Source organism: Cebus imitator, unplaced genomic scaffold (genome assembly GCF_001604975.1).
Source record: "Cebus imitator isolate Cc_AM_T3 unplaced genomic scaffold, Cebus_imitator-1.0 Scaffold79, whole genome shotgun sequence".
Taxonomy (NCBI): domain Eukaryota; kingdom Metazoa; phylum Chordata; class Mammalia; order Primates; family Cebidae; genus Cebus; species Cebus imitator.
In genome coordinates, this window is record NW_016107394.1 from 6,189,996 (window position 1) to 6,217,676 (window position 27,681).

General features: G+C 37.2%; 1 protein-coding gene across 10 annotated transcripts in view; it reads left to right on the forward strand.

Moving 5' to 3' along the window:
- Nucleotides 1-27,681, forward strand: part of EMSY (EMSY transcriptional repressor, BRCA2 interacting) — a 105,757-nt gene that overhangs the window by 11,600 nt on the left and 66,476 nt on the right. For 6 of the 10 annotated variants that reach the window (XM_017533032.2, XM_017533040.2, XM_017533033.2 and 3 more), the window contains 4 exons: nucleotides 2,265-2,440; nucleotides 4,010-4,162; nucleotides 7,654-7,913; nucleotides 16,431-16,707. In XM_017533032.2, the coding sequence (XP_017388521.1) occupies nucleotides 2,265-2,440; nucleotides 4,010-4,162; nucleotides 7,654-7,913; nucleotides 16,431-16,707 (866 nt within the window). The remainder of the gene's footprint in view (nucleotides 1-2,264; nucleotides 2,441-4,009; nucleotides 4,163-7,653; nucleotides 7,914-16,430; nucleotides 16,708-27,681) is intronic. The other 4 variants (XM_017533035.2, XM_017533038.2, XM_017533039.2 and 1 more) reach the window with 2 other exon arrangements.

A 27,681-nucleotide genomic window follows, 5' to 3' on the forward strand; every position in this document is an offset into this window, starting at 1 on the left:
TTGGAATTTCTGCCCTCTTAACCCTTTCCTCAATCAGTCAGACATTTACAGGGTACTGCATCAGTTTCTGTGTGAAGATGAGAATTTCTTACTGGTGCCTTATATACCAAAAGGTAGTTTCATTAGTATAATCTTAGATTTCTCAGAAAAGGAACTGGAGCAGGGTTTCTCCTGTTGTACTTAGTATAAATAGAAAGACATTCTTATACTCACACTAAGATCTATATCCCAGTGAAGCCCTCCAGGAAGATGTTGTCTATAAAGTCTGGTTTAGATGACTTGTGCAATTAATGCATATTTACACTTACATCTTCATTTCTAAGCAAATAGGAATTTCTGATCTAATTCTAACATAATACTTAATTTTTCACTCAAAGTTTGAGCATGTTTGCATGAGTAGAAATTTGGAAGATTTATAGATCTTTCTAAAAGTTGCAGTTGTGTCTTTTGCACTGCAAGTTTTGTCTTTTCAACAGCATATGTTCATGTACTTCAAATTATTAATCTTCCATAATTTCTGCCACCACTTAAGCAATGCACCAGGTAAGTGTAGATATCACTTAATTTGTGTGGTAAATCCTCACTAAGCAAGCTTATTAGTGATATTCTAAAAAACAGATAGCAAAACAGAAGTAAACCAAGAAAATGCTGAATAGCTTTTAGAATTTTTTCTTCTAACAGCCTTTTCTGCCTCTTTCTTATTGGTACCATTCTTTGTTTCAAAACTAGCATCAACTTGGGGATTATATAATAACAAATTTGTGAGTGGTACTGAAGTTTTAGGAATTCTCCTTTCCTTTGTCTTAGGTGGGACTGTGTTAAACCATAAGGGAATTTACACATTTTCCACAGTAACCCAATTGGGTTCATCAGCTCTTAGAAATTCCTTTCTGAACTGAACTTAAATCCTTAAATTGTAAAAGTGATTTATTCCATTCAATGAAAGTTGGTAGTAATTTGACACCAGTCCAATTGGTATACATCAAACGCAAAACCCATTTGAAAAATTTTATACTTTCTACCTATCTGTCAAATAATTTCAGTTGTAAGATTATGCTTGTTGGAGGAGACATTTATTATTTGTGTGAACTTAGGCAAGTTATTTGACCTCTCTGACTCAGTTTCCTCATCTGTAAAATGGAGGTAATAATACTACCAAATTCATAGGATTGAAGAGTGAATACATGTAATATGTTTAGAACAATCCTTGAAATAAGTGCTTAATGATAACTTCATCATTATTATCATTGTTACTCCACTGCCCACTAACAAGGGCTTTTGTATACTCTTACCTAAATCTGAGAATGGGTGGACATACAGAATCTTAAACTCCAAGTTAGTTTGAAGAACCTGTGGTTTCAAATGCAGAAATATTTCTGATTTAGTGAAAACATTGATTATTTCTGAGTGAATTTTAAACTTCAGCACTAATCATTGGTCAGGGTCTTTCATGGAGCCAAGTGAAGAGAAGTGATACAACTACCTTTTGATATTTCAACCTCTGATTGGATTCTTGGGATAAAATTTGCTCAAGGAATATAGGGTAGAGAAACTGAGAGTGGTGTTTACTTAGAGAATTCAACTGTCTTAATTCCTTCTTAGAGTGAAGGGCTGTATAAATAAATAAAAATAATGGTGGGTTTCTTCTAGTGTCCTTAGATCTAGACTATTTTTAATAGGAAGGATAATACGTTATCAGTGACACATACGGTTATATATACAGCACTCTCCCATTCTTTTCTACTTAGTCTCCCTCGTTTACTGTCTCAGTTTCCCTTGTTTGAAAGCCTTAGAACCTCTGGCCATGCAGGCAGTTAGATAATTTTAAAAAGATTCAGTAAACTTCATCCTTAATTATTAAGGAAAATCTGACTTTTAAAATTATAAGTGCTTTTTACTTTCTTGCGTTAATTATAAAATTAAGTTATAAAAATTAGTAGAAATACTAGTTTCATTAGTGATAGCAGATTTAAATTAATGAAACCAAAACTGATATGTATTTAGAAGGCATAGGAAGATTTTTTATAGTTTTAGTTATGTTCATGATAAGATTTAGATTTAGAATAAACTGTGTAAGAACCTAAGTGTGTGACATTCCTTGAATTCTGATTCATAATTTTGATCTTGCTTGCTTAAAATAAAGCCTCTCCTATCCACTCAGGGCACTTTTTATAATTTAAAAAGTTATATATGTTTGAGAAAATATGTTTGGTTTCTTTTTAGTGATTGAAAACCCTTGTAGCAGCACTTTCTTTTTTGTTTAGTATGTCTGGACCTAATAGCTCTTCAGAATGGTCCATTGAAGGTCGTCGGTTGGTACCACTGATGCCCCGGCTCGTTCCCCAAACCGCCTTTACTGTAACAGCTAATGCTGTTGCTAATGCAGCTATCCAGCACAATGCATCTCTTCCAGTGCCTGCAGAAACAGGAAGCAAGGAAGGTGAGTGGAAAAAATATGCCTGTGTTAAATATTACTTTCCTTAGAATCTTCAAGAAAATTTCAAGGAAAGTTGTCTTATTTTTCATCTACTTTTATTCTAGTGTTTAAAGGTTATGAAATAAAGTAGGAAACTCTAATTCTGAAACTAGACTGCCAGGTTTTTAGTCTTGGACAAAATTTAAGTCTTCCTTTTGTCAAAGGTATGAATTATGTTAATCATCAAAATTGCAAAAACCTCGGAATGGATTTTTGATATCAGTGTGTTTTTAAGAATAGAAGGCCTTAATGGATGACATTAGAAAATAAATAAGGTAACATCAGTCATTTAGCTGCTAAAAAAATAATTCTGAACTGATAGCTTTAGAAAATAAAGCTCTGTTTTCATTTTCTGGAATCAGTGATATATGCTACTACTTTGTTCTGGTCAGTGTGCTGAATCCATTCCCTGGTAGAAGGGCTTTCTTATCATTATTTATCTAGTAAATACACATGCTTTAGAAATTCTTCAATTCTCTAGAGGCCACCAAGAGTAATATTAAATCTGAGAGAGCTATTTGGATTGACTCAAGTAGTTTAGTTTCGTGTTGCATGACAATGACTCCAAAAACAGTGCATTTGTCAGATTACTCTGGGGAATTGTCTTTGCTTGCCTAGCAATGGCCGTGGAACAGAGTAAGTAAAACACTCTTTTTATTCATGTGAGGCTCTGTTTTAGGCTGAGGAAACGTATATTTGGAGGAAGACAGTGTACAAATTTGGCCTACATTGAGTTCCTCCGTCTACCAAGTCTCAGGTAGAATGGAAAGAATATAGAGTTTCCACTAGTCAAATATATGTTTGAATCTTAATTTGTCATTTCCTAGCTGTGTGACCTCCAGCAAGTTTTAGCTTCTGTGAGCCTTGGGTTCCTCATCTTTAAAATAAGAATGCAGTATTGTGAGAATTAGTGCAGATGTATGGAAAGGATTTAGTGTGGTACTCAATAAATGGTGCCTATAACCTATTCTTATTGTTGTTGAGCTGTATCCCTTCATTGAATGATAGGTTGAAATATGATGTTGTCATTATTTTAGTTGAGTTGTTGTGTTGCTTAGATGGCAATGACTAGTGAGTTGATACATAGAAAAGAACGTTACCTTGATTCTTCCCTAGTGGTCAGATTAGAAATTGCTAAGGTTAGGGAAAAATTATCCACCCATCATTGATGCTGCTATTAGTATTAAAAGGGAATACAAGTAAGTGCCTATTGTCCAACTCCTGCCATGAGTTAAAATTATTTTCATTTTTCTCAGTGTAATTTTAAACTTTATTTCTTTGTAACTGCGTTTTTCTCCATTAGCAATGTCACCTATAGATAAACTGTTAAATACTTGGGAAAAATCTGTTTAAGTGATAATTTTCAGGAAAGGTTATTAATGCCTTTTAACCTGTGGACCTAATACCTAATACTGGCCTCTAACTTCTGATCACATAATAATGTTAAAATTGGCCTACAGTAAAAATAATTTTTCTGTATGCGTGGACAGTTTTGGTGAAAGTTAACAGCAAACTTTTTTATCGTTCCTTCAGTAGTGGTTTGCTATTCCTACACAAGTACCACGTCAACCCCAACCTCTACCCCTGTTCCAAGTGGCAGCATAGCAACGGTTAAGTCTCCAAGACCTGCCAGTCCTGCCTCCAATGTAGTTGTCTTGCCAAGTGGAAGTACTGTTTATGTCAAAAGTAAGTGATACTCTCAGTGTTATCAGGGCCGTCTTGGCTAAATGCTGCAGTCTAGGCTCTGATTAGACTTGCCTTCCTGGATTAAATCATTGGTCCACTAGCTGTTAGCAGGGTTAGTTTTTGAAGATTCTAAAGAATTCCTTTCTTTACATATGACTAGGTATATATTGCTTTTTTAATCAGTTCTGGGATTTGAGATGTGCTTGTCATTTTTGTTCTCTGTGGGTAATCTGCCTTTGAACAGTGCTGGCCTTAAGAATTCACTTTTTTGATTGTCATGAAATAGGAATGTTGTGAATAGAAACTGAAGGAATGTACATATGTGTTTTATTCAGTATTTCTCCTATAATTTTAATCTTTTTAGTATTTTCTTAGATTATTTTATATAATGTATTAGCCAACTGTTAGATTCAGTGAAACATTCTAGAGAGCCTATCTTTATTTCTAATTGACCGTAACGTCCCTTTTGAAGTTTCTTTTCTTTGCAGTTTTTAATTCCTAGATTCTATCCTATGTGAAGCAGTTTGGTTTCCAGTTCATTGTTTCTTTTTTTTCCCACATCTTTTTATTTTTAATTTCTGTTATGACAATGTTGCTTTCTATTTATTTTTATTTTTTTAATTTGTAAAGAAAAGGAGCCGGTGCAGTGGTTCATGCCTGTAATTCTAGCACTTTGGGAGGCCGAGGTGGGCAGATCATCTGAGGTCAGGAGTTCGAGACCACCTGGCCAATGTGACGAAACCCTGTCTCTACTGAAAGTACAAAAGAAAAATTAGCTGGGCATGCTGGCACGTGCCTGTAGTCCCAGCTACTTGGGAGGCTGAGGCAGGAGAATTGCTTGAATCTGGGAGGCGGAAGTTGCAATGAACCGAGATTGCAACACTGTACTCCAGCCTGTACGACAGAGCAAGACTCTGTCTCAAAAAAAAAAAAAAAAGAAAAGGGGTTGATTTAGCTCATGATTCTGCTAGTTGGAAAGTCCAAGTTTGGGTGAGGATCTTATGCTGCTTCAACTCATGGCAGAAAGTAGAAAGGGAGCAGTTGTATGCAGAGAGATCCCATGGTGAGAGAGGAAGTGAGAGAAACTGAGGAAGCCAGTCTTTTTTAATTTTATTTTTTGCTTTGTTTTTCCTGTCAACCGGAGGTCACTAATATTTGATTTTCATTTTTCTCAGTATAGTTATAAACTTGATTTATTTGTAACTTAGAGGTTTGCTGTTTGCTGTTTTAGACAGGAATGATTCTAGGTCTTTGTCACTCCTGTTTAAATTAGAGTTAAAAAATTGAAGGTGTAGGGGTAATATTTTATTACTAATTTCATGAGTCATGCTATATAATTGTTGATGTCTGCTCTGCAGAGATTTCTTACGTTGAGTTGCTATGTTTTATGTTTCTCACTTGATTTTTAAGAAGTCTACAAAAACAGTTGAGGCTTTAGTTCATAAAGAAAAAACTGCGAATCTCGGACTATTAATTAAATTTATATCTGATTTCTGTGGATTTAGCCAAGGTGGTCTTTTAAAATAACTGTAGAGATCTACTTTTCGATCATTTTCAAAACACTAGACTGGAGCTAGATGTGGTGGCTCACGCCTGTAATCCCAGTACTTTGAGAGGCTGAGGTGAGCGGATCACTTGAGGTCAGGCATTTGAGACCAGCCTGGCCAACATAGTGAAACCCTGTCTCTACTGAAAATACAAAATCTAGTCAGGTGTCATGGTTGGTGCCTGTAATCTCAGCTACTCGGGAGGCTGAGGCAGGAGAATCGCATGAACCTGGGAGGCGGAGAATCGCTTGAACCTGGGAGCCCAAGATTGTGCCACTGCACTCCAACATGGGCAACAGAGCGAAACTCCATAATAAATAAATAAATAGGCCAGGCTTGGTGGTTCATGCCTGTAATCCCAGCACTTTTGGGAGGCTGAGGCGAGCGGATCACCTGAGGTCAGAAGTTTGAGACCAGCCTTGCCAACATGATAAAACCCTGTCTCTACTAAAAATACAAAAAATTAGCCAGGTATGGTGGCAGGCAACTGTAATCCCAGCTACTTGGGAGGCTGAGGCAGGAGACTCACTTGGACTTGGGAGACGGAGGCTGCAGTTAACTGAGATCGTGCTGCACTCCAGCCTGGATGACAGTGTGAGACTNTATCAAAATAAATGTATTTGAAAGAGTTTATTTGAATTCAATTATTCAATGTGAACATTTAAAGATCAGTGAAAAGTAGCATAAATTTGTCTTAAATAAATAAATAAAATACTGAAAGTGCATTTCAAACATGAAGAAACTATTTCACATAGTATGTAGTTTTAAGTAACAGGAAGATTTATTTCTTTATGCTTAGAAGTCATACCAACAGCATTAGTTTGGGATATAATCACTTATTTACCTAACTTTGTATGTGCAAGGCACTATACTGGGGAAACAAACCAATAAGACTTATTGCCCTCTGGGAGCCCCTTACTAATGGGAGATGCATTGACAATCACATTGCCATGTGGTAAGTGGTACAGCTTAGGGGAGAGGTGGATTAGCTTTGCTTAGAGGAGTAAGGGAAAGCTTCACTGAGGAGATGGCTTATAAAATGATGATTGTAGAATGATGAAGAGATCATTGATAGTAGATGGTATTCCTCAAGGAACAGTACTATATGGATACTCAGAGATGGATAGAATGTGGTTAAGGTGGCTTTGGGGAATGGTGAGCAGTTCAGAATCCCAAGACTATAGGGGTACACAGGGTTGGATGTGACAGGTATTGTGTTCTTGGAAAGATATGGAGTCTTGAATCATATGGTAATGATTTTGTGTCTCATCTTGTAGGTAGATAAAAACCACTAAAGGATTTTAGGCAGTGCATAGGCATGATTAGATGTGAAATTTTTAACTAGTAATAGGATGAAGAGAAGATAGAAGTGGACAGACTGGAAGGGTGAACATCTTTTAGGTGGTTGTTGCTAAGATACAGGCAAGAGATAAGAAGGCGTGACATGGCCGTCAGAGGTTTAAAGAAAGCAGGGAAGGCTGGGTGCGGTGGCTTATGCCTGTAATCCCAGCACTTTGGGAGACCGAGGTGGGCAGATCACCTTAGGTCAGGAGTTCAAGACCAACTTGGCCAACATGGTGAAACCCCATCTCTATTAAATATACAGAATTTAGCTGGGCATGGTGGCAGGTGCATGTAATCCCAGCTACTTGGGAGGCAGAAGCAGGAGAATTGCTTGAACCTGGGTGGTGGATGTCACAGTGAGGTGAGATCACACCACTGCACACCAGCCTGGGTGACAGAGTGAGACTCCATCTTAAAAAAAAAAAAAAAAAAGGAAGGAAGGCATTCAGAGACCACTTCTCTGAGGGAGGACTGATAGGACTTACTGGCAAACAGCTTAATACAGAGAGAGGTCAAGGATGATATAAAGATTTTAAAAATAAAGTGTAAAATGTAACATTAGTTTGGTATACATATAGCAGTATTGTCATTGCCCTTCAGGTGTAAGCTGTTCAGATGAAGATGAAAAGCCCAGAAAACGAAGGCGAACAAACTCTTCCAGCTCCTCTCCTGTTGTTCTAAAGGAAGTTCCAAAGGCTGTTGTTCCAGTCTCAAAGACGATCACTGTGCCTGTGAGTGGTAGTCCCAAGATGAGCAACATCATGCAGAGCATTGCCAACTCCTTACCACCCCACATGTCTCCTGTGAAAATAACCTTCACTAAACCGTCAACACAGACAACAAACACAACAACACAGAAGGTATGTGGTGGAGGGAGTCTCTGCCTGCCAATTGTTTCTTTGAGACAGTATGATTCAGATTTAATAAACATGCCCTGAGTGCTTACTGTGTGCCTGGCATTATGCTGGGGTTGTTCACATCTTTTACTTTGTTTAATTCTCCAGCTAAGGCTTTGGGATAGGTATTATTATTTCACTTTTGCAGATGAGGCTTTGTGATGTTAAATGACTTGCCTAATACGACACAGCTAGGCTGTCTCTTCTAAGAATTTTGCTCTATTTTATAGTTGTAATCCTTTTTGGAAAAAAATTAAAATAGAAAAAAAATTTAACCTATATTTGTATGACTTTCCCTTTAGGAACTCAGATTTTAATTTGCCAAAGTAGTAAAGCTGTCAGGTGTTTCACAGAAGAAAGGAAGGATGTAATTGAATACTTTTTATCTTCTTTTTAAATTCTTTGTATGCTATTATTAATTCATTCCTAAACTCTTCTCTAAATATGTTGAAGTCATCAGTATTCTGTCAATTTCATGTTATTAGACCCCTCTGTCTTCCCACACTGATCTGGATGGATCCTGATGGCTCTCTAGGCTTGTTGTACACCTGTATTTCTGGGATCTCCCCTTAACCATCATTCTGATCTTCTTTGTTAGTTTCTTTGCTCATTTTGCAGGAGCATATCCTCCAGTAGCTACCTGGGGTATGGGGAAATGGAAAGTAAATTTTGGGAGACCTTGCATGGTAGACTGCAAATTTCTTTATTCTACCTTCCCACTTTTTTTATGGTTTAACTAGGAAAAGTATTCTAGGTTGTAAGTCATTTTCCCTGTGAAGTTTCGAAGGTGGTGTTGCTCTGTTGGCTTCTGGCTTCCAGTATTGCTTTTGGGAAGCCCAGTGCCATTCTAATTTCAGATCCTGTTTTACTCTTTGCAAACTTTTAGTAACTTTCAGAATTCTGAAATTTCAAGGTAATGTTCCTTGGTGTGGGTCTTTATTTCATACATTAGGTTGTATACCCAGTGGGCCCTTTTATTCTGAATATTCATGTCCTTTAATTCTGATAACATTTCTTGAGTTACTTATTTGATTTGTCTCTGTTTTTGCTTTTTGAATCACCTGTATTTGTCTATTGAACTGCCTGGACTGATCCATTTATCTTTCTCATTTCCATTTTTTATTTGTTTGCATTGTTTTCCTACTCTAATGTAATGGTTAAAAGCCTGTTTTGGAACTAGACTTACTGGATTCAGATCCCAGCTTTTGCCACTTACTAGCTACGTGACTGTGGGAAAACTAAACTCTCTACTCAAGTTTTCTCATTGATAAAACAGAGAAAACAATATTTTATAGGATTTTTGAGTGTAAATACTTGAAATAATATATGAAAAATTGTTCAAGCCTTGCACATACTAAATGCTTAGTATTGTTATTTTCTTTATCATTTTTCACTACATTTATAGACTTTTTCATTTTTGCTCTCATGCTTTAAATTTCTAGTAACTCTTATTCTCTGAAAATTCCTTTAAAAAAATACATCCTTGGGCCGGGCGCGGTGGCTCAAGCCTGTAATCCCAGCACTTTGGGAGGCCAAGGCGGGTGGATCACGAGGGGTCAAGAGATCGAGACCATCCTGGTCAACATGGTGAAACCCCGTCTCTATTAAAAATACAAAAAATTAGCTGGGCATGGTGGTGCATGCCTGTAATCCCAGCTACTCAGGAGGCTGAGGCAGGAGAATTGCCTGAACCCAGGAGGCGGAGGTTGCGGTGAGCCGAGATCGCGCCATTGCACTCCAGCCTGGGTAACATGAGTGAAACTCCGTCTCAAAAAACAAAAAAAAAAACAAAAAAACAACAACAAAAAAAAACATCCTGCTCTTTGATAGTAGCATTGTATTCTCTTATCTAATGAGATTCATGACAATTTTTAAAATGTTTTCTGTTTTCATGTTCTCTCTCTTACCTGTAAGTTCCTTTTATCTATTTGTTTTGATCTCTTTTATTTAGTTTTCTTAAGTGTATGGCTATCTGCTTACGAATAAAAATAGGCATTAGAAAGGTGACAGAAAGCTCTGTGTGCATGGGTGGGACATGCTGACTGGTGACTTTCATTGGAAATTGACTTAGCTGAACTATTTTGTTCAGGAACATTCACTAACCCTTTATCTCTACCATTTGTCACTGTCTTTAGGGCTTTTCCTTGGACTGGTAGATTGCTTAGAAATATTACAGTCTTCTACCTTGAGTACTGTGAGCCTGGCTGGCAGTGTTTTGTTTGGGGGTTAAATAGAGGGAAAGGGCTAGTTGGGCTCACCGTTCATTATATACACTTAACTCCTCTGTTTTTAGCATTGTACCTGGCCCCTCAGATGTGCCTGATATCAGATGTGCCAGATTTCTTTGTCAATCTCCCTCATGACAGTAAATTCCTAGCCTTCCTTTAGGACAGGGAAGAGTAGCTAGGGATCTAAATGGTTCTTAGATTTTCAACTAATTTTCCTCTCTTTAGCTGCGCATTTATCCTCATTTCAGAAGTATCTGGTGTTCTCAATTCCTGAGTCTTTCTGGGGCTCACTAATGCAGATTGTCTTATTTTTTGTTATTGTGTACTGCCTTAGGTTTTTACTTTCTTGGATATACTTAATTCATTCTTATTTGTCTGTTTTTCAGTTTCCAAACTTTATAGCTGTTAGCTCCTTTTTGTTTTGACCTTACAGGTTTATGTGCCTTTTCCCTTTAAAAAAAAAAAGAGTCTCTTCATACTGTTTTGGAGGGATTTTGGGGAAGGAGTGGAAGTAAATTCTGTATTCAATGTATGGTCTTTCCACCTTCAAATCTTTAGTCCTGTGATAACTTTCCTGTAAAGAACCTTCTTGAGTTTCCTGCAAAAATGTCATTATAGTATATATTAAAAATTCTTTTCTTAATAACTGGAAGTGATAATGAGCTGATCTGTGGGATATAATTCTATTTTCAGTCTGAATTTGAGAAATTATGGTATGATATTAAAATCAAACAAAAATTTTTATAGTCAGGAGTCCTGGGTTGGAACCCTAGCTCTTCTAGTATGACCTAAATAAATTAGTCTTTCTAAGTCTGTTTACTCATTTATAAGATGAGAATGATGTCACTCTTAGTACATTATTGCGAGGATTAAATAAGACTGGATATTTAAAGTGCAACGTAAGGTATGTATTCAATAAATGTTAGTTCCTTCCCTTGCAGGTATTTTATGGAATGTGGTGTTTTGTTTATTTATCCTGTTGATTAATGAGCTGTTCCAAATAAATGAATTCATCAGTTCATTGAAGCATATCCCTTCATGTATAGAAATTAACTATTTTTGATGACTTAAGTTTTATACTGAAGATAAGTTTTACATTTTTATTGGTTGACTCTAAGATAATCTTTCTGAATGTCACTTTTTATATGCTATTATAGTTATTGCTTTCTGGGCTGGCCCTATATTTGGTGGCATCAGTCTGCTATACCCTGAATTTTTAAGTCTACTTACTGTAGTGTTTTTACTGCCTTTGTTGCTGGATCGTATTTTCTCAGTAATTCTTCTCTCTTCCCTCCTTCTTGTCTACTCTTAATTTGGTTTTTGAGAAATAGTAAAGCAAAGCTATAGCTAAAAGAGCATCGACCTCCCATCCATATCCTTTTATTCTCATACTCTGTTTTATTGTTATTCATTATACTTGTAACTAGTTGATTTTATGTTGCAAAGTTGTTTATCCATTTCTCCCAGGGACTATAAGCTGTTAAGGGTAGAGACTTTGTCTCATTCTTCACTGTACTCCCTAGTATTTAGAATAGTACCTGGCATGTAGTAAGTGCTAATTAATATTTGTTGAATGAGTAAATTAATTAATGAACAAATAGATATATCTGGTTCCAGTACTGACATAGCCACCTCCCTTGAGCCTATTTCTTTATAAAATAAAGATGATCATAGTAGTTCTTAGAGAAAGATGATCATAGTAGTTCTTAGAGTTACTGGGAGAATTAAATGAGATGATTCATAGAAAATACTTAACATAGTACATCCAGTGAATGCTCAGTAAATGTCACCTAACATTATTAACTTATCAGTCTTCTTTGGTGAACTTAGCTAAACATACTTATAGTAGATGAGGGCTCAGTGAAGTTTGTGAACTTTTTTTGTTATTGACTTTACCATATATTTACTTTTATTTTTTTTCTTCTGAATTTTCAATCGAGAATGAATAGTTGAGGTTTTCAGACTTGTGATGCTTATAAAAGGACATATTTATCTCCAAAGTTATGTATGAACCATACCATGAGAGTTCAGGTTCAGATCTTTAGATTTGTCTTACCATGGTTAAAAAACAAATGTTTAAAACAAATTAAATTAAAAATAAGACTCATTCATTCCACAAATACTTACTGAGCACCTACTATGTTCCAGATGTAAAACTGTACTCTTTTACTTCATGTATACTCAGTGCCATTACTTTTATTATTTTGTGGATAAGCTAATATGGGTAGGACTAATAAATGTTCTTAAAGTTTTTTGTTTTCTTTTTGCTTGGGTAATTGGATTTTTCTGAAATCTGTCCAAGGCTGTTGCCGTTATTGCATTTACCTTGGATTTGTCACAAATCCTGTGTAAGGCAACTTAGGAATTATTGTAGGTGAAGTGACTTTTATATTGAGTATAATTATTTATGAATTTGTGGACTTTATTCAAATTCAAATAGGTCATATATTTTCAGGGTAGTCACATTTCCACCTGTGTTAATGTGGTGCCTTCATTTTAAATATAACATTGATGCAGCACTTATATGAACAAAGCAGCAGAATTTAGTTTTATGCCTTCATGTGCTTGATTGATATTTTTCATTTTGTCCTTAGGGTGCAAGTCCCAGCACTCTTAAGGAGTTTTTGTGAGTGCTAGAAGGTCAGTAATTTGAATTATGGCCTGAATAAACACTGTTTGGTTCACTTGGTTTTAAATTCCTATACTTCCCCCTGTTGTAATGACTGGCTTTAAAGTACAAGTAGGTTTCCTCCAAGGTGAATCTATAATGAAGGATAACTTCTTTTCAGATCAGAAATCATCTTGTAGGCTGAAATCTCAAAATCTATTTTATCATTTGTCTGTAGCCTAAAATATGCTCTTAAAGACTTTAGATTCATTTTGCTGAAGTTTTGTCTTAATGTTAGAAGCCTACATGCATACTCCAATTCTGAAATTGCAAATATTTGGTACAAATGTGAATGCTTCCCTTGCCCTTGCCCATGACGGACATTGCTAATTAACTGGCATACTTTCCTGCTAAGCCTTAGTGAATCCTCATCTGTGCCTCAGAGTCCTTATAAGCATTGTGCTCCAGAAAGCTACTATAATTAGTTCAGAAATGGCAAAAGTGAACCCTAATTGCCATTACTACTCTTAATAGTTTGGCTGTGGCAGTAGCTGTGAATTCTTTGGATTCTCAGAGGTATCAGAATTTGGGAAAAAGATTAAGAAAAGTTTTAAATGAAACAAAGTACATCGAAATACATTTTCAGATTGATTTGATATATAATGTCTTTACTGATATCCTTTAGTAATAATACACTACTAATAAGTACCATTTGTTGACTGCCAAATATTGACCACCTGCTATGTGCCTAGCACTATGTTAGATGCTTAACATCATTATATTGTTTAATCCTGGTAATGACTTTGCAAGGTAGGTATTATTATCCCCATTTTATAGATGAAAATTGGAGCTCAGAGATTTCAACATGTACAGGGGCCTGGCATTTGTAAGTGACAGAGGCAGGATCTAAGTGCAGGTTCATTTGACTCTTAAGTTTGTGGTCTTTTTACCATATTGGTCTACTTCTCAGTTTGTATCATGGTTGATCATTGTTTTCTAATGATGCTATATAGGTGTTTGCTGATCAAGTCTATCTATAAATGTGCTGGTTAACTGTATATAGGTGTTTGCTGATCTTATATATTCTTCTTGATGCCTCAAATAATTAACAGACTCCTTAAAGTAATGGACAAATACTTATAATTATCTGCAACACTGAAAGTATATAACAATAGTGTTATGCTCAGAGCTTCTTGGAGATGTAGGTCCTGAGTACAGACCTATTCAGTAAATTTTGACTAACTTCTGGCCTTCTTTAGAAGTGATATAAAAATGAAAAATATTTTTCCCTTAAATTCTTTAGATTTTTCAAAACAGTTTTTCTTTTCTAGGTAGGTACAAATAATTTCATTTAAAGAGGAAGGAGATAATCTGTTCTGTTTTGGGTTTTACTATATCATCATTATGCTTACCCCAGAATAATGTGGTACTGTAGACTTCTAAATAATTTTTGTGTTCTCATTTTTAAAATGGGGATAATAATAGTATATGTGTCATTGAATTGTAGGGAGATTTCAATAAGCCAATACATGTTAGTGCTAGGAGCTATTCTTGATTCTGTTCTTTTCCTTAACCCTGCCATTTCCATTTATCAACAAAACCTATTCTCTCTACTTTTCAAAGTAATTTGACTCTGATCACTTCTCTTTATTTCTACTACTAACAGTCCAGTGCAGGCAGCCTCTACTATTTTTTGTTTGGTCTGATGGAATAGTTTAACTGGTCTCACTGCATCCCCTCTTGCCTATTACCATGTAGCAGGTAGAGTGATCTTTTAAAATATACATAAAATTTTGTTTTTCTTCCTTCTTAAAATCCTCCTGTGGGTTTCCATTATACTTGGTATAAAGATCTAAATTCTGCATTTGGTATAGCCTCCGCTTACTTTTCCAATTCTTCTTTGCCCTATGTGCTTTTTTCCCACCACCATGTGCTTTTTGCTACACTGCCTTCCTTTCTGTTTTTAAATTTATCAAGCTGCTTCTGACATTAGGTCCTTTCCTTCATATTATTCTTTCTGGAATGATTTGTAGCTAAATCATCTACAGTTTCTAGTTATACTGGCAAAACCTTGACATCTCTTTCCTGCCTCTCTTTTTCTCCATTGTTCGTATCAACCTACAAGCAATCCTGTTGGCTTTACATTTGCAGTATATTCAGAATCTGTTAACCTTTTACCTCTTCCACCACAAATACTTTGGTCACTGTCATCCCTGCTTGATTTGTTACAGGAGCTTCTTAATTTGTCTCCTTGTTTCTACCTTCATCGTCCTACTGTACTTTGTACCTAGCAGGTAGAGTAATGATTTTTTAAAAAATGGACTTTATTTTTAAAAACAATTTTAGATTTACAGAAAAATTGAGAAGACAGTACAGAGAGTTCTCATATACTCTGCACCTAGTTTTCTGTATTCTCTTTCAGCTTTTTTAAATCAGCTTCCTGAAAAGGATCCTTTATTCGGAACATTTTACATTGGTGTGATACATTTGTTATAGCTAATGAACAGTATTAATGCATTAATGTTAATTAAGTCCATGGCTTATTCCTTTTCCTTGGTTTTTACCTATTGTCTTTTTCTGTTCCAGGATACCATATTGTATTTAGTTGTCATTTCTTCTTAGGCTCCTCTTGACTCCTCTTGAGTGTGAAAGTTTCTCAGACTTTCCTTGTTTTTGATAACCTTGACAGTTTTGAGGAGTACTTGTCAAGTATTTTGTAGATATTCCAACTATTAGAATTTGTTTAATGTTCTTCTCCTGATTAGGCTATGATTATGGATTTTTGGACAGAAGACCACAGAGAAAGTACCTTTTTCATCACATCATGTAAAGGGTATATACTGTCAACATGCTCTTACATGATCTAGTCCTCCATTACTTCTCTGCAGTTGTCTACCACTACTTTGTACCCTATATATTTCTAGACCAATCACTAGATCTTTGAACATACTAAGCTTGCTTCTGCTTTGGGGCCTTTGTATTTACTGCTCCCTGTGCCATGGAATGGTCTTCTAGGTAGCACCATGGTTTATATCCCTACTTCCTTCTGGTTTCTGCTCGTATGTCACCTTACCAAGAGGTCTTTATCGAATATATTATTTTAAAAAATCATACAGTGCTCCCATCATTCTTTATTCTTCTACCATACTTTTTTGTCTTTTCCATTTGTCTCTACATGACATATACTTACTTTTCCGCTTATTTCTCTACCACTACTAAAATGTAAGCTCCTTGAACGTATGAACTTTGTCTCTTTTGTTCGTTCTTCTATTCTCCAGCATCTAGAACCATGCCTGGCACATAGTAGGTGCTCAATAAATATTTATAAATGAATGAATGTTTAAATTACTTTTTAGAAAGATTGTGCCAGTTTATACTCCCTAAGTAGTATACTGAAATGTCTACTTTGCTGTATCTTATACAGCATTGAATGCTATCTCTAAAAATATTTGATTTGTAAAATTGTTGCTTTTACATACATTTTGATGGTTACTAGTAAAGTTTTAATATATTTCTAGCTGTATATTCTCTGTTGAATTGCTTCTTTGTTTTTCATAAGCTGTTTTTGAATTGTATGTAACTGTGAGTCTAGATACATTAGTAGTATAGTAGGTACATAAAAATAACTTATTTTTTATTCCTTAGGTTATTATAGTCACCACATCACCAAGTTCAACCTTCGTGCCCAACATTCTCTCCAAATCCCATAACTATGCAGCAGTCACTAAGCTTGTACCAACATCAGTCATTGCTTCTACAACCCAGAAGCCGCCAGTTGTTATAACTGCTTCACAGTCTTCTCTGGTCAGTAATAGCAGCAGTGGCAGCAGCAGTTCTACACCATCACCTATTCCTAATACAGTTGCAGTAACAGCTGTGGTGTCCTCTACACCATCTGTGGTCATGTCAACAGTAGCACAAGGTGAGTGCTGATTCACCATTTAATTCTGTCACTGTTGATATATGGGAATTTTACAGAAAACTCAGTGGGTATGTTTTTCTTCTGTGGATATGAAGGTCCCTGCTGTTAGACCCGAGGTTACCATCCCTTGCCCCCAGTTTGAGAATGTCAAGATAGTAGGTTATTCCATTTTCTTATATTAATGTGCTTGCCCTAAGTTGTTTTACAATTGCATAGTACCTAGTTACCTGGACTGCTAACATTCACAAAACGTAGGTTGAATCTTGTCACAACAAATTTCAAAGGGCTGTACAAATATCTTTAATATAATGAAATTTTCAAATGAGAAATTTGAAATATTACCTAGGTTTTTCAGAGGAAACATCAAGTACACAACCTCTTTAAAGTAAGTGATAAAAAGTAGGAGGAAGAAGATGGTTTCAAGGTATATCCATTTGTCTTTTCTTTAGTCTCCGAAATTTTTCTTTTCTTTTTGTTGATACAGGGTCTGGCTCTGTCACCTAAGCTGGAGTGCAGTGGAGGGAACCATATTGGCTCTTTACAACCTCCATCTCCCGGGCTCAAGTGATCCTCTCCTCAACCTCCTGAGTAGCTGGGACCACAGCCACACACCACCATGCCCAGCTATTTTTTTTTTTTTTTTTTTTTTTGTATTTTTGGTAGAGACGGGGGTCTCGCCGTGTTGCCCAGGCTGATCTGGAACTCCTGAGCTCAAGCAATCCACCGACCTCAGCCTCTCAAAGTGTTGGGATTACAGGCATGAGCCACTGTGCTTTGCCAGTCTTCTCAATTTTTCTGTATGGATAGATGATAGAAGTATTAACTGAAGAGCAACTGAGAGCTGAACTCAAGGGCAATTGTTGCTTAATAGCAGAGGAGGCCAGGTGTGGTGGCTTACACCTGCAATCCCAGCACTTTGGGAAGCAGAGGTAGGCAAATACTTGAGGTCAGGAGTTCAAGACCAGCCTGGCCAACATGGTGAAACCCCATCTCTACCAAAAAAATACAAAAATTAGCTGGGCATGGTGGCTTGTACCTGTAATCCCAGCTACTCCGGAAGCTGAAGCAGGAGAATCGCTTGGATCCCGGAGGTGATGATTGTAGTGAGCCAAAATCGCACCACTGTACTCCAGCCCCAGTGACAGAGGAAGACCCTGTCTCAAAAAAAAAAAAAAAAAAAGGCAAAGGAAAGGAAATGTGGAAATCTTAGTTCCATTTTAGCTTAAATTAGTTTCTCTTCTTACCTTTATGTTCCTTGTTCCACCCATATGAAAAACAAATAGCATATTGTCAGAAATTTCCTTTTTTCAGTGTTTGTAGGTCTTAAAACAGGGATCAGAGAGAAGCATATATTCTACAGAATTCATACCCATATTTATAGTTTGTCAAAGGGAGCTTGGAAGCAATATAGAAAGGTACTTGGTATTTTCATTGAGTTTTATGTGTGTAATATATAACTCAAGACAGATTGGGGCTTGGAAATACTCTAGTTTATGAACTAGGAGTGAGTGCAAGCATTCAAGTAGGAAAACAGTGTCTTGATTACTTTAATGATGTATTGTATGTTTTTTGTAACTGTTAGCAAGGAAGAGGTTACATAGATATGGATACAGTCAGTATTTCTTCACCCTACAGCTGTTATAGTAGGATATTGGAGCATCTGTCATTATTTTCTGGCTCTGATACCTATTTAATGTCTCAATCAGTGACAGGAAGTAGCAATCTTCAAGTTTCCTTTAATGTTACCTTAATTAAAAAAATCCAACATTTCTATTTGTACAGTAGTGAATGAGAATATAGTCTTGTTAAATACAGAAATATATATATTTTTTGAGATAGAGTCTCCCTCTGTCTCCCAGGCTGGAGTGCAGTGGTACGATCTGGGCTCACTGCAACCTCTGACTCCCAGGTTCAAGCAATTCTTCTGCCTCAGCCACCCCAGTAGCTGGGACTGTAGGCGTGTGCCACCACTCCAGGCTAATTTTTGTATTTTTAGTAGAGACGGTGTTTTGCCCTGTTGCCCAGGCTGATCTTGAACTCCTGACCTCAAGAGATCTTCCCGCTTCAGCCTCCCAAAGTGCTGGGATTACAGGCATACAGCACCACGCCTGGCCTAAATATAAAAATAATTGTTATACAGAAAATCTGTTTAAAATGTTGGTTACAAACATGTTCCAAATTCACCTTTTTTTTTTTTTTTGAGTTAGAGTTTTGCTCTTATTGCCCAGGCTGGAGTGCAATGGTGCCATCTCGGCTCACCACAGCCTCCACCTCCTAGGTTCAAGTGATTGCCCTGCTTCAGCTTCCCGAGTAGCTGTGATTACAGGCATGTGCCACCACGCCCAGATAATTTTGTATTTTTAGTAGAGACTGGGTTCCTCCATGTTGGTCAGGCTGGTTTCGAACTCCTGACCTCAGGTGATCTGCCCACCTTGGCCTCTCAGAATGCTGGGATTATAGGCTTGAGCCACCACGCCCGGCCCCAAATTCACCATTTTAAAATTTGAAGATTGAGAGACGAAAAGGCCACCTGACTCCTCACCTGACTAACCCATATATCAACACTAATATCAATTATCATGTATTGGTAGTTGTTTTTCTCTGCCAATACTCATCTGACAGTTTGCTGGTTTTACTGTATTGGGAAGATTCGTTCTTGCAAGATAGATGTTACTATTTGAGATGAGAGGTATTTCTCTTGGTTACTAATGAAATATCTTCATGCAAAATGTATATTCCATGCTTCTGTTTTTCATTCTTAATTTTCTCCAGGTAGACTCTGAATCTCTTAGGCACTTAGGACTTTCTTCATTTTCTCCTTTGCTTCTTAGCATTCTACATCTCTTTGTGCCTTAAGTAATTTTTAGGGGAGCTGGCTGTGACATCTCAGAGATTTCTATTAAAGTCACTGGAAGTTAATAGAGAATGAAGGATGTGAATGTAAACTCTCTGAATATAGATACTCAAGGAAACAATGTGATTGTTTTGTTTCCATTTGAGATATTTAATTTAGATGTTATTAGTACTAAGAAATCAAGGAGTTTTATTTTTTTTTAAAGTTGCAAATATTGGTGGAAATGGTAGCACACAGACTGCATTTGCGATTCTGCCTGCACGGTTTCTGTAGTAGCTCCTGTGTGGGTACCTCAGGCACAAGGGCATTCTGTGTCTGCTTCTGCTATGGACTAGAGACAGATTGGTTTAGAGCTAATGTATCTCTGGTTATATTTGTAGGGGTAGCTGGTGGTAGAGGGGAAAGTGTCTTAGCAGTAGCTTGGTAAGTGACTCCATGTTTCTAAGTGCAGTGATGGTCCACACTGCATTAATTAATGTGGTTATACCTCTTTTAACTTAGTGGTCTTCTCTGTCTCTCTTTTGTCCTTGGAACTTACTTATTGAAGAAATAATTAAGTTTTCCTGAGAGTTTCCCATAGTCTGAGTTTTACTGATTTCATTCCTGTAGTATAGTTTAACAAGTTCTCCTGTTCTATGCATTTCCATAAAACTGGTTGCTAAATCGAGGCGCTTGATTAGATTCAAGTTGGATTGTTTTTGGAAATAGGAAGAATGAACATTTTATAATGTTACTTCTTGTTGTATTTTTTTTTTTTTTTTTTTTTTTTTTTTTTTTTTTTTTTTTTTTTTTTTTTTTTTTTTTTGAGACAGAGTCTTACTCTGTCGCCAGGTGCCAGGCTGGAGTGCGGTGGCGTGATCTTGGCTCACTGCCTCAGCCTCCCAAGCAGCTGGGACTAGAGGTGCGCACCACCATGCCCAACTAATTTTTGTGTTTTTTAGTAGAGATGGGGTTTCACTATATTGGCCAGGATGGTCTCGATCTCTTGACCTCATGATCCGCCCACCTTGGCCTACCAAAGTGCAGGGATTACAGGTGTGAGCCACTGCACCCGACCCTTGTTGCATCATTTTAAGAGACATATAATGTCTGGTTTTCCCGTTAATGATGTTAACATTGACTAGAGGATACAAGTGTTACCAAATGGCTTTAATAGCTATTAATAATCTTTGCCTAGATCTATTATTTTATTGGTTGTTGCAAAATGCATTTTATCTTTATTTTCATTTATTAGCTGGAATTCTTAAAGAACTTTATTACTATTGCTTACGCTGAGGTACAATTCATATGGGAAAAGCAGGATAAATACCTGATTATTTCTCTTTATTTATATATTTTCAGATGAATTGGTTCAGTGGCCAGTAAGATTTTCGCTCCCCGTATCATTAAGATTTTTGATGTCTATCAGTACATTGCAGACCTGCCTTCTAGTGCTCAATTGTTCCATCCTTTCCAGTGGGAGTCTCTTTAAACTGGTTTCTAAATACTTTTGACACAACTACATTGGTCTTTAATAGCATCCTTATTTTCTGGTATATTGAAATGTTCCAGGTTCATCTTGTACATTTTCTCCCCCAGACTTGAAATTAGACGTTTCTTCCCGGAGTGCTGGTTTCTTAGTGAAAAATTGTGGTTAGACACCACAATCTGGGCATTGTGGGGGTAGTCATTACTACTGCATTGGTCATTGTTTCTACATTTTATTGGTGGACAAAGCTAGAGTTTTTTTCTTTCTTTTTTTTTTTTTTGAGATGGAGTCTTACTTTGTCACCAGGCTGGAGTGCAGTGGTGTGATCTTGGCTCACAGCAACTTTCGCCTTGTGGGTTCAAGCCATTCCCCTTGCCTCAGCCTCCTGAGTAGCTAGGACTATAGGCGTGTGCCACCATGCCTGGCTAATTAAAAAAAAAATTTTTTTTTTTAATTTTAGTAGAGTTGGGGTTTCACCATGTTGGCCAGGATGGTCTTGATCTCCTGACCTCGTGATCCGCCCACCTTGGCCTCTCAAAGTTCTGGGATTACAGGCGGGAGCCACTGCGCCCAGCCATGAATAATTTTTTTACATGTTTGGAATAAAAAGTTCATATTGTATTTGGTAGCATGCTTTCTTCATATATCATTGTTTCGTTAACATTATTCTGTTTTTCTGTAAATATCCTAATTATTTTCAGAGCTGTTTAATAGTTTTATTATTGTTGCATAATTTATTAAATTATTCCCTTATTGTTGGGTATCTAGGCTGTTTCCAGGGTTTGATATTCTAGATTTTACTATAGTGAACATTTTTGTGAATTTAATTGAGCCTTCCATTTTCTTAGAACCAGCATTCAGGGGCAGGATGACCAAATAGAAGGACTGGAATTTTTTGTAGTGTTTACTAAATGCCATATTTTATCCCTATGAACTATATCATTTCAGAATATTTCATTAGTGTCTGGCCACTATTAAGTCCTTATTATTCTTGTTTAAAAAAAATGGGGTGGAGGCAATAATTTTGGTGATTAAAGAAAAATTGAGTAGCATACTGCTTAACCAGTACAGTTTGATCATCCCCAATCTGAAAATCTGAAATCTGAAATGCTCTAAAATCTGAAGCTTTCTGAATGCCAACTGATGCCACAAATGGACTATTTCACACCTGACTTCATGTGGTAGATTGCAGTCAAAACACAGGTACACAACACAGTTTATTCCACGTTCCCAAGGGAAAAAAAACTCCTCCTGCCTTCTTTAGCAGTGATATATCTTTTCCTTGCACACCCAGATTCCCCCAACACAAGCACTCCCACAGAGGATAATAAAATGGCATGGATGCAGGCTGGATGCACCAATAACAGGTTTCCTGCAGTGCCCCACATGGGGCCAAAACCTATGTGCATCACCGCTGATGACTATCTTATGCCACACCAAGTCGGTAATGCTGATGAAACATCACTGTTTTTGTGTTAATGCCCCAGAAAGACAGCTGATGAGACAGCCAATACAGGAATTAAGGATGCCAAGGACAAAAGCTTGCATTCTTGCTGTTTTTAAGAAGTGAATTTCTTACCAGTTTGTTATTGTAACAAGAAAGCATGTATTACTAGGGATATCTTTTCTGATTGTTTTCCAAACTTCTTGTACCAGCAGCCTGTGCTCATTCAGGGAAGCTGGACTGTGCAAAAATGGCAAGATTTTATTTCTTGATGACTGTTCTCATCCTCCAGCTGAAATTGTCATAAAAAATAATGTTTATGCCATGTACTTTCCCCCAGTATGACTTCATTAATTCAGTCGTGTAAACAACGTATCCTTAGACCAATGAAGAGTTAATACAAAAATGCTTTCTTGGGGGAGTGGCTAGCAAGATGGCTGAATAGAAACACCTTTGGTCTGCAGCTCCCAGCGAGATCCACGCAGAAGGCGGGTGATTTCTGCATTTACAACTGAGGTACCTTGCCCTTCCTGGGTGAGGCAATGCCCCACCCTGCTCCAGCTAGCCCTCTGTGGGCTACACCCACTGTCTAACCAGTCCCAATGAAATGAGCCAGGTACCTCAGTTGGAAATTCAAATTTAAGATTCAAATTCAAGAAATACGGAGGACACCACAAAGATACTCCTTGAGAAGAAGAACCCAAGACACACAATTATCAGATTCACCAAGGTTGAAATGAAGGAAAAATTGTTAAGGGCAGCCAGAGAGAAACGTCAGGTTACCCACAAAGGGAAGCCCATCAGACTGACAGCAGATCTCTCAGCAGAAACCCTACATGCCAGAAGAGAGTGGGGGCCAATATTCAACATTCTTAAAAAAAAAGAATTTTCAATCCAGAATTGCATATCCAGCAAAACTAAGCTTCATAAGTGAAGGAGAAATAAAATCCTTTACAGACAAGCAAATGTTGAGAGATGTTGTCACCACAAGAGGCTTGCAAGAGCTCCTGAAGGAAGCACTAAATATGGAAAGGAAAAACTGGTACCAGCCTGCAAAAACATACCAAATTGTAAAGACAATTGACAATATGAAGAAACTGCATCAACTAACAGGCAGTGTAACCAGCTAGCATAATGACGGGATCATATTCACACATAACAATATTAACCTTAAATGTAAATGGCCTAAATGCCCCAATTAAAAGACACGGACTGGCAAATTGGATAAAGAGTCAAGACCCATTGAAGTGTATTCAGGAGACCCATCTCACATTCAGAGACACACATAGGCTGAAAATAAAGGGATGGGGAATATTTACCAAGCAAATGGAAAGCAAAAAAAAAAAGCATGGGTTACAATCCTGTCTCTCACGGAATTTAAACCAACAAAGATCAAAAAAGACAAAGAAGGGCATTACATAATGGTAGAGGGATCAATGCAACAAGAAGAGCTAACTATCCTAAATATATACACACCCAATACAGGAGTAGAGTACCCAGATTCATAAAGCAAGTTTAAGCTTAGAGACCTACAAAGAGATATAGACTCCCACACAATAAAAGTGGGAGACCCTAACACCCCACTGTTAATATTAGATCAAAGAGACAGAAAATTAACAGGGATATCCAGGACTTGAACTCAGCTCTGGACCAAGTAGACCTAATGGACATCTACAGACCTCTCCACCCCCAGTGAACAGAATATGCATTCTTCTCAGTAGTACCACATTGCACTTATTCTAAAATCAACCATGTAATTAGAAGTAAAACACTCCTCAGCAAATGCAGAAGAACAGAAAACATAACAAACAGTCTCTCAGACCACAGTGCAATCAAATTAGAAATCAGGACTAAGAAACTCACTCGAAACCACATAATAACATGGAAACTGAACAACCTGTTTCTGAATGACTACTGGGTAAATAACGAAATTAATGCAGAAATAAATAAATTCTTTGAAACCAATGAGAACAAAGACACAATATAGCAGAATCTATGGGACACAGCTAAAGCAATGTTTAGAGGGAAATTTATAGCACTAAATGCCCACAGGAGAAAGCAGGAAAGATCTAAAATCAACACCCTAACATCACAATTAAGAGAACTAGAGAAGCAAGAGCAAACAAATTCAAAAGCTAGCAGAAGACAAGAAATAACTAAGTTCAGAGCAGAACTGAAGGAGATAGAGACATGAAAAGCCCTTCAAAAAATCAATGAATCCAGGAGCTGTGTTTTGAAAAGATTAACAAGATAGACCGCTAGCCAGACTAATGAAGAAAAGAGAGAAGACTCTAATAGACGCAATAAAAGATGATAAAGAGGGTATCACCACTGATCCCACAGAAATACAAACTACTGTCAGAGAATACTATAAACTCATCTATGCAAATGAACTAGAAAATTTATAAGAAGGCTGGGTGCGGTGGCTCATACGTGTAATCCCAGCACTTTGGTAGGCTGAGGTGGGCGATCACCTGAGGTTGGGAATTTGAGACCAGCCTGACCAACGTGGAGAAATGCCGTCTCTACTAAAAATACAAAAAATTAGTTGGGTGTGGTGGCACATGCCTGTATTCCCAGCTACCCAGGAGGCTGAGGCAGGAGAATTGCTTCCATCTGTGAGGCAGATGTTGCAGTGAGCCGAGGTTGCACCATTCTACTCCAACTGGGGCAACAAGAGCAAAACTTTGTCTCAAAACAAAATAAAACAAAAAATCAAAACTAGAAGAAATGGATAAGTTCCTGGACACATACCCTCTGAAGACTAAATCAGGAAGAGGTCGAATCCCTGAATAGAACAATAACAAGTTCTGAAATTGAGGCAGTAATTAATAGCCTACCAACCATAAAAAGCCAAGGACCAGATGGATTCACAGCTGAATTCTACCAGAGGTACAAAGAAGAGCTGGTACCACTCCTTCTGAAACTATTCCAAACAATAGAAAAAGAGGGACTCCTCCCTAACTCATTTTATGAAGCTAGCATCATCCTGATACCAAAACCTGGCAGAGACTCAACTAAAAAAGAAAATTTCAGGTCAGTATCCCTGATGAGCATCAATGCAAAAATCCCCAATAATCGAATCTAGCAGCACATTAAAAAGCTTATCTACCACAATCAAGTTGTCTTCATCCCTGGGATAATGCAAGACTAGTTCAAGATATGCAAATCAGTAAACATGATCCATCACATAAACAGAACCAGTTACAAAAACCACATGATTATCTCAGTAGATGCAGAAAAGGCCTTCAATAAAATTCAACAGCGCTTCATGCTAAAAACTCCCTATAAACTAGGTATTGATGGAACATATCTCAAAATAATAAAAACTATTTATGGCAGACCCACAGCCAATATCATACTGAATAGACAAAAGCTGGAAGCATTCCCTTTGAAAACTGACACAAGACAAGGATGCCCTCTGTCACCACTGCTATTCAACGTAGTATTGGAAGTTCTGACCAGGGCAATCAGGCAAGAGAAAGAAATAAAGTTTATTCAAATAGGAAGAGAAGAAGTCAAATTGTCTCTGTTTGCAGGTGACATAATTGTACATTTAGAAAACCCCACTGTGTTAGTCCCAAATCTCCTTAAGCTGATAAATAACTTCAGCAAACTCTCAGATACAAATCAGTGTGCAAAAATCACTAGCATTCCTATACACCAATAATAGGGAGCCAAATCATGAGTGAACTCCCATTCACAATTGCCACAAAGAGAATAAAATACCTGGGAATACAACTTACAGGGGATGTGAAGGACCTCTTCAAGAAGAACTACAAACCACTGCTCAAGGAAATAAGAGGACACAAACAAATTGAAAAACATTCCATGCTCATGGATAGGAAGAATTAATATTGTGAAAATGGCCATACTGCTCAAAGCAGCTTATAGGTTCAGTGCTATCCCCATCAAGCTACCATTGACTTTCTTCACAGAATAAGAAAAAAGCTACTTTAAATCTCATATGGAACCAAAAAAGAGCCCATATAGCCAAGACAATCCTAAACAAAAAGAACAAAGCTGGAGAGATCATGCTACCTGACTTCAAACTATACTACAAGAATATAGTAACCAAAACAGCATGGTACTGGTACCAAAACAGATATATAGACCAATGGAACAGAACAGAGTCCTCAGAAATAATGCCACACATCTACAACCATCTGATCTTTGACAAACCTGACAAAAACAAGAGATGGAGAAAGGATTCCCTTTTTAATAAATGGTGTTGTGAAAACTGGCTAGCCATGTGCAGAAAGCTGAAACAATCCCTTCCTTACACCTAAAAATTAACTCAAGATGGATTAAAGATTTAAACATATGACCTAAAACCATAAAAACCCTGGAAGAAAACCTAGGCAATACCATAGGCATGGGCAGAGACTTCATGACTAAAACACCAAAGCAATTGCAACAAAAGCCAAAATTGACAAATGGGATCTATTTAAACTAAGCAGCTTCTGCACAGCAAAAGAAACTTATCAGAGTGAACAGGCAACCTACAGAATTGGAGAAAGTGTTTGCAATCTCTCCATCTGACAAAGGGCTAATATCCAGAATCTACAAAGAACTTAAATTTACAAGAAAGAACCCCATCAAAAAGGGGGCAAAGGATATGAACAGACACTTTTCAAAAGAATACATTTATGTGACCAACAAACATGACAAAAAAAGCTATCATCACCAATCATTAGAGAAATGCAAATCAAAACCACAATGAGATACTATCTCATGCCAGTTAGAATGACAGTCATTAAAAAGTCAGGAAACAACAGATGCTGGAGAGGTTGGAGGGAAATAATAGGAACGTTTTTACACTGTTGGTGGAAGTGTAAATTAATTCAACCATTGTGGAAGACAGTGTGGCGATTCCTCAAGGATGTAGAACCAGAAATACCATTTGACCCAGCAATGCCATTACTGGGTATATGCCTAAAGGATTATAAATCATTCTAGTATAAAGACACATGCACACGTATGTTAATTGCAGCACTGTTCACAATAGCAAAGACTTGAAACCAACCCAAATGCCCATCAATGATAGACTGGATAAAGAAAATATGGCACACACACAACAAGGAATGCTATGCAGCCATAAAAAAGGATGAGTTCATGTCCTTTACAGGGATATGGAAGAAGCTGGAAACCATCATTATCAGCAAACTAACACAGGAACAGAAAATCAAACACTGCATGTTCTCACTC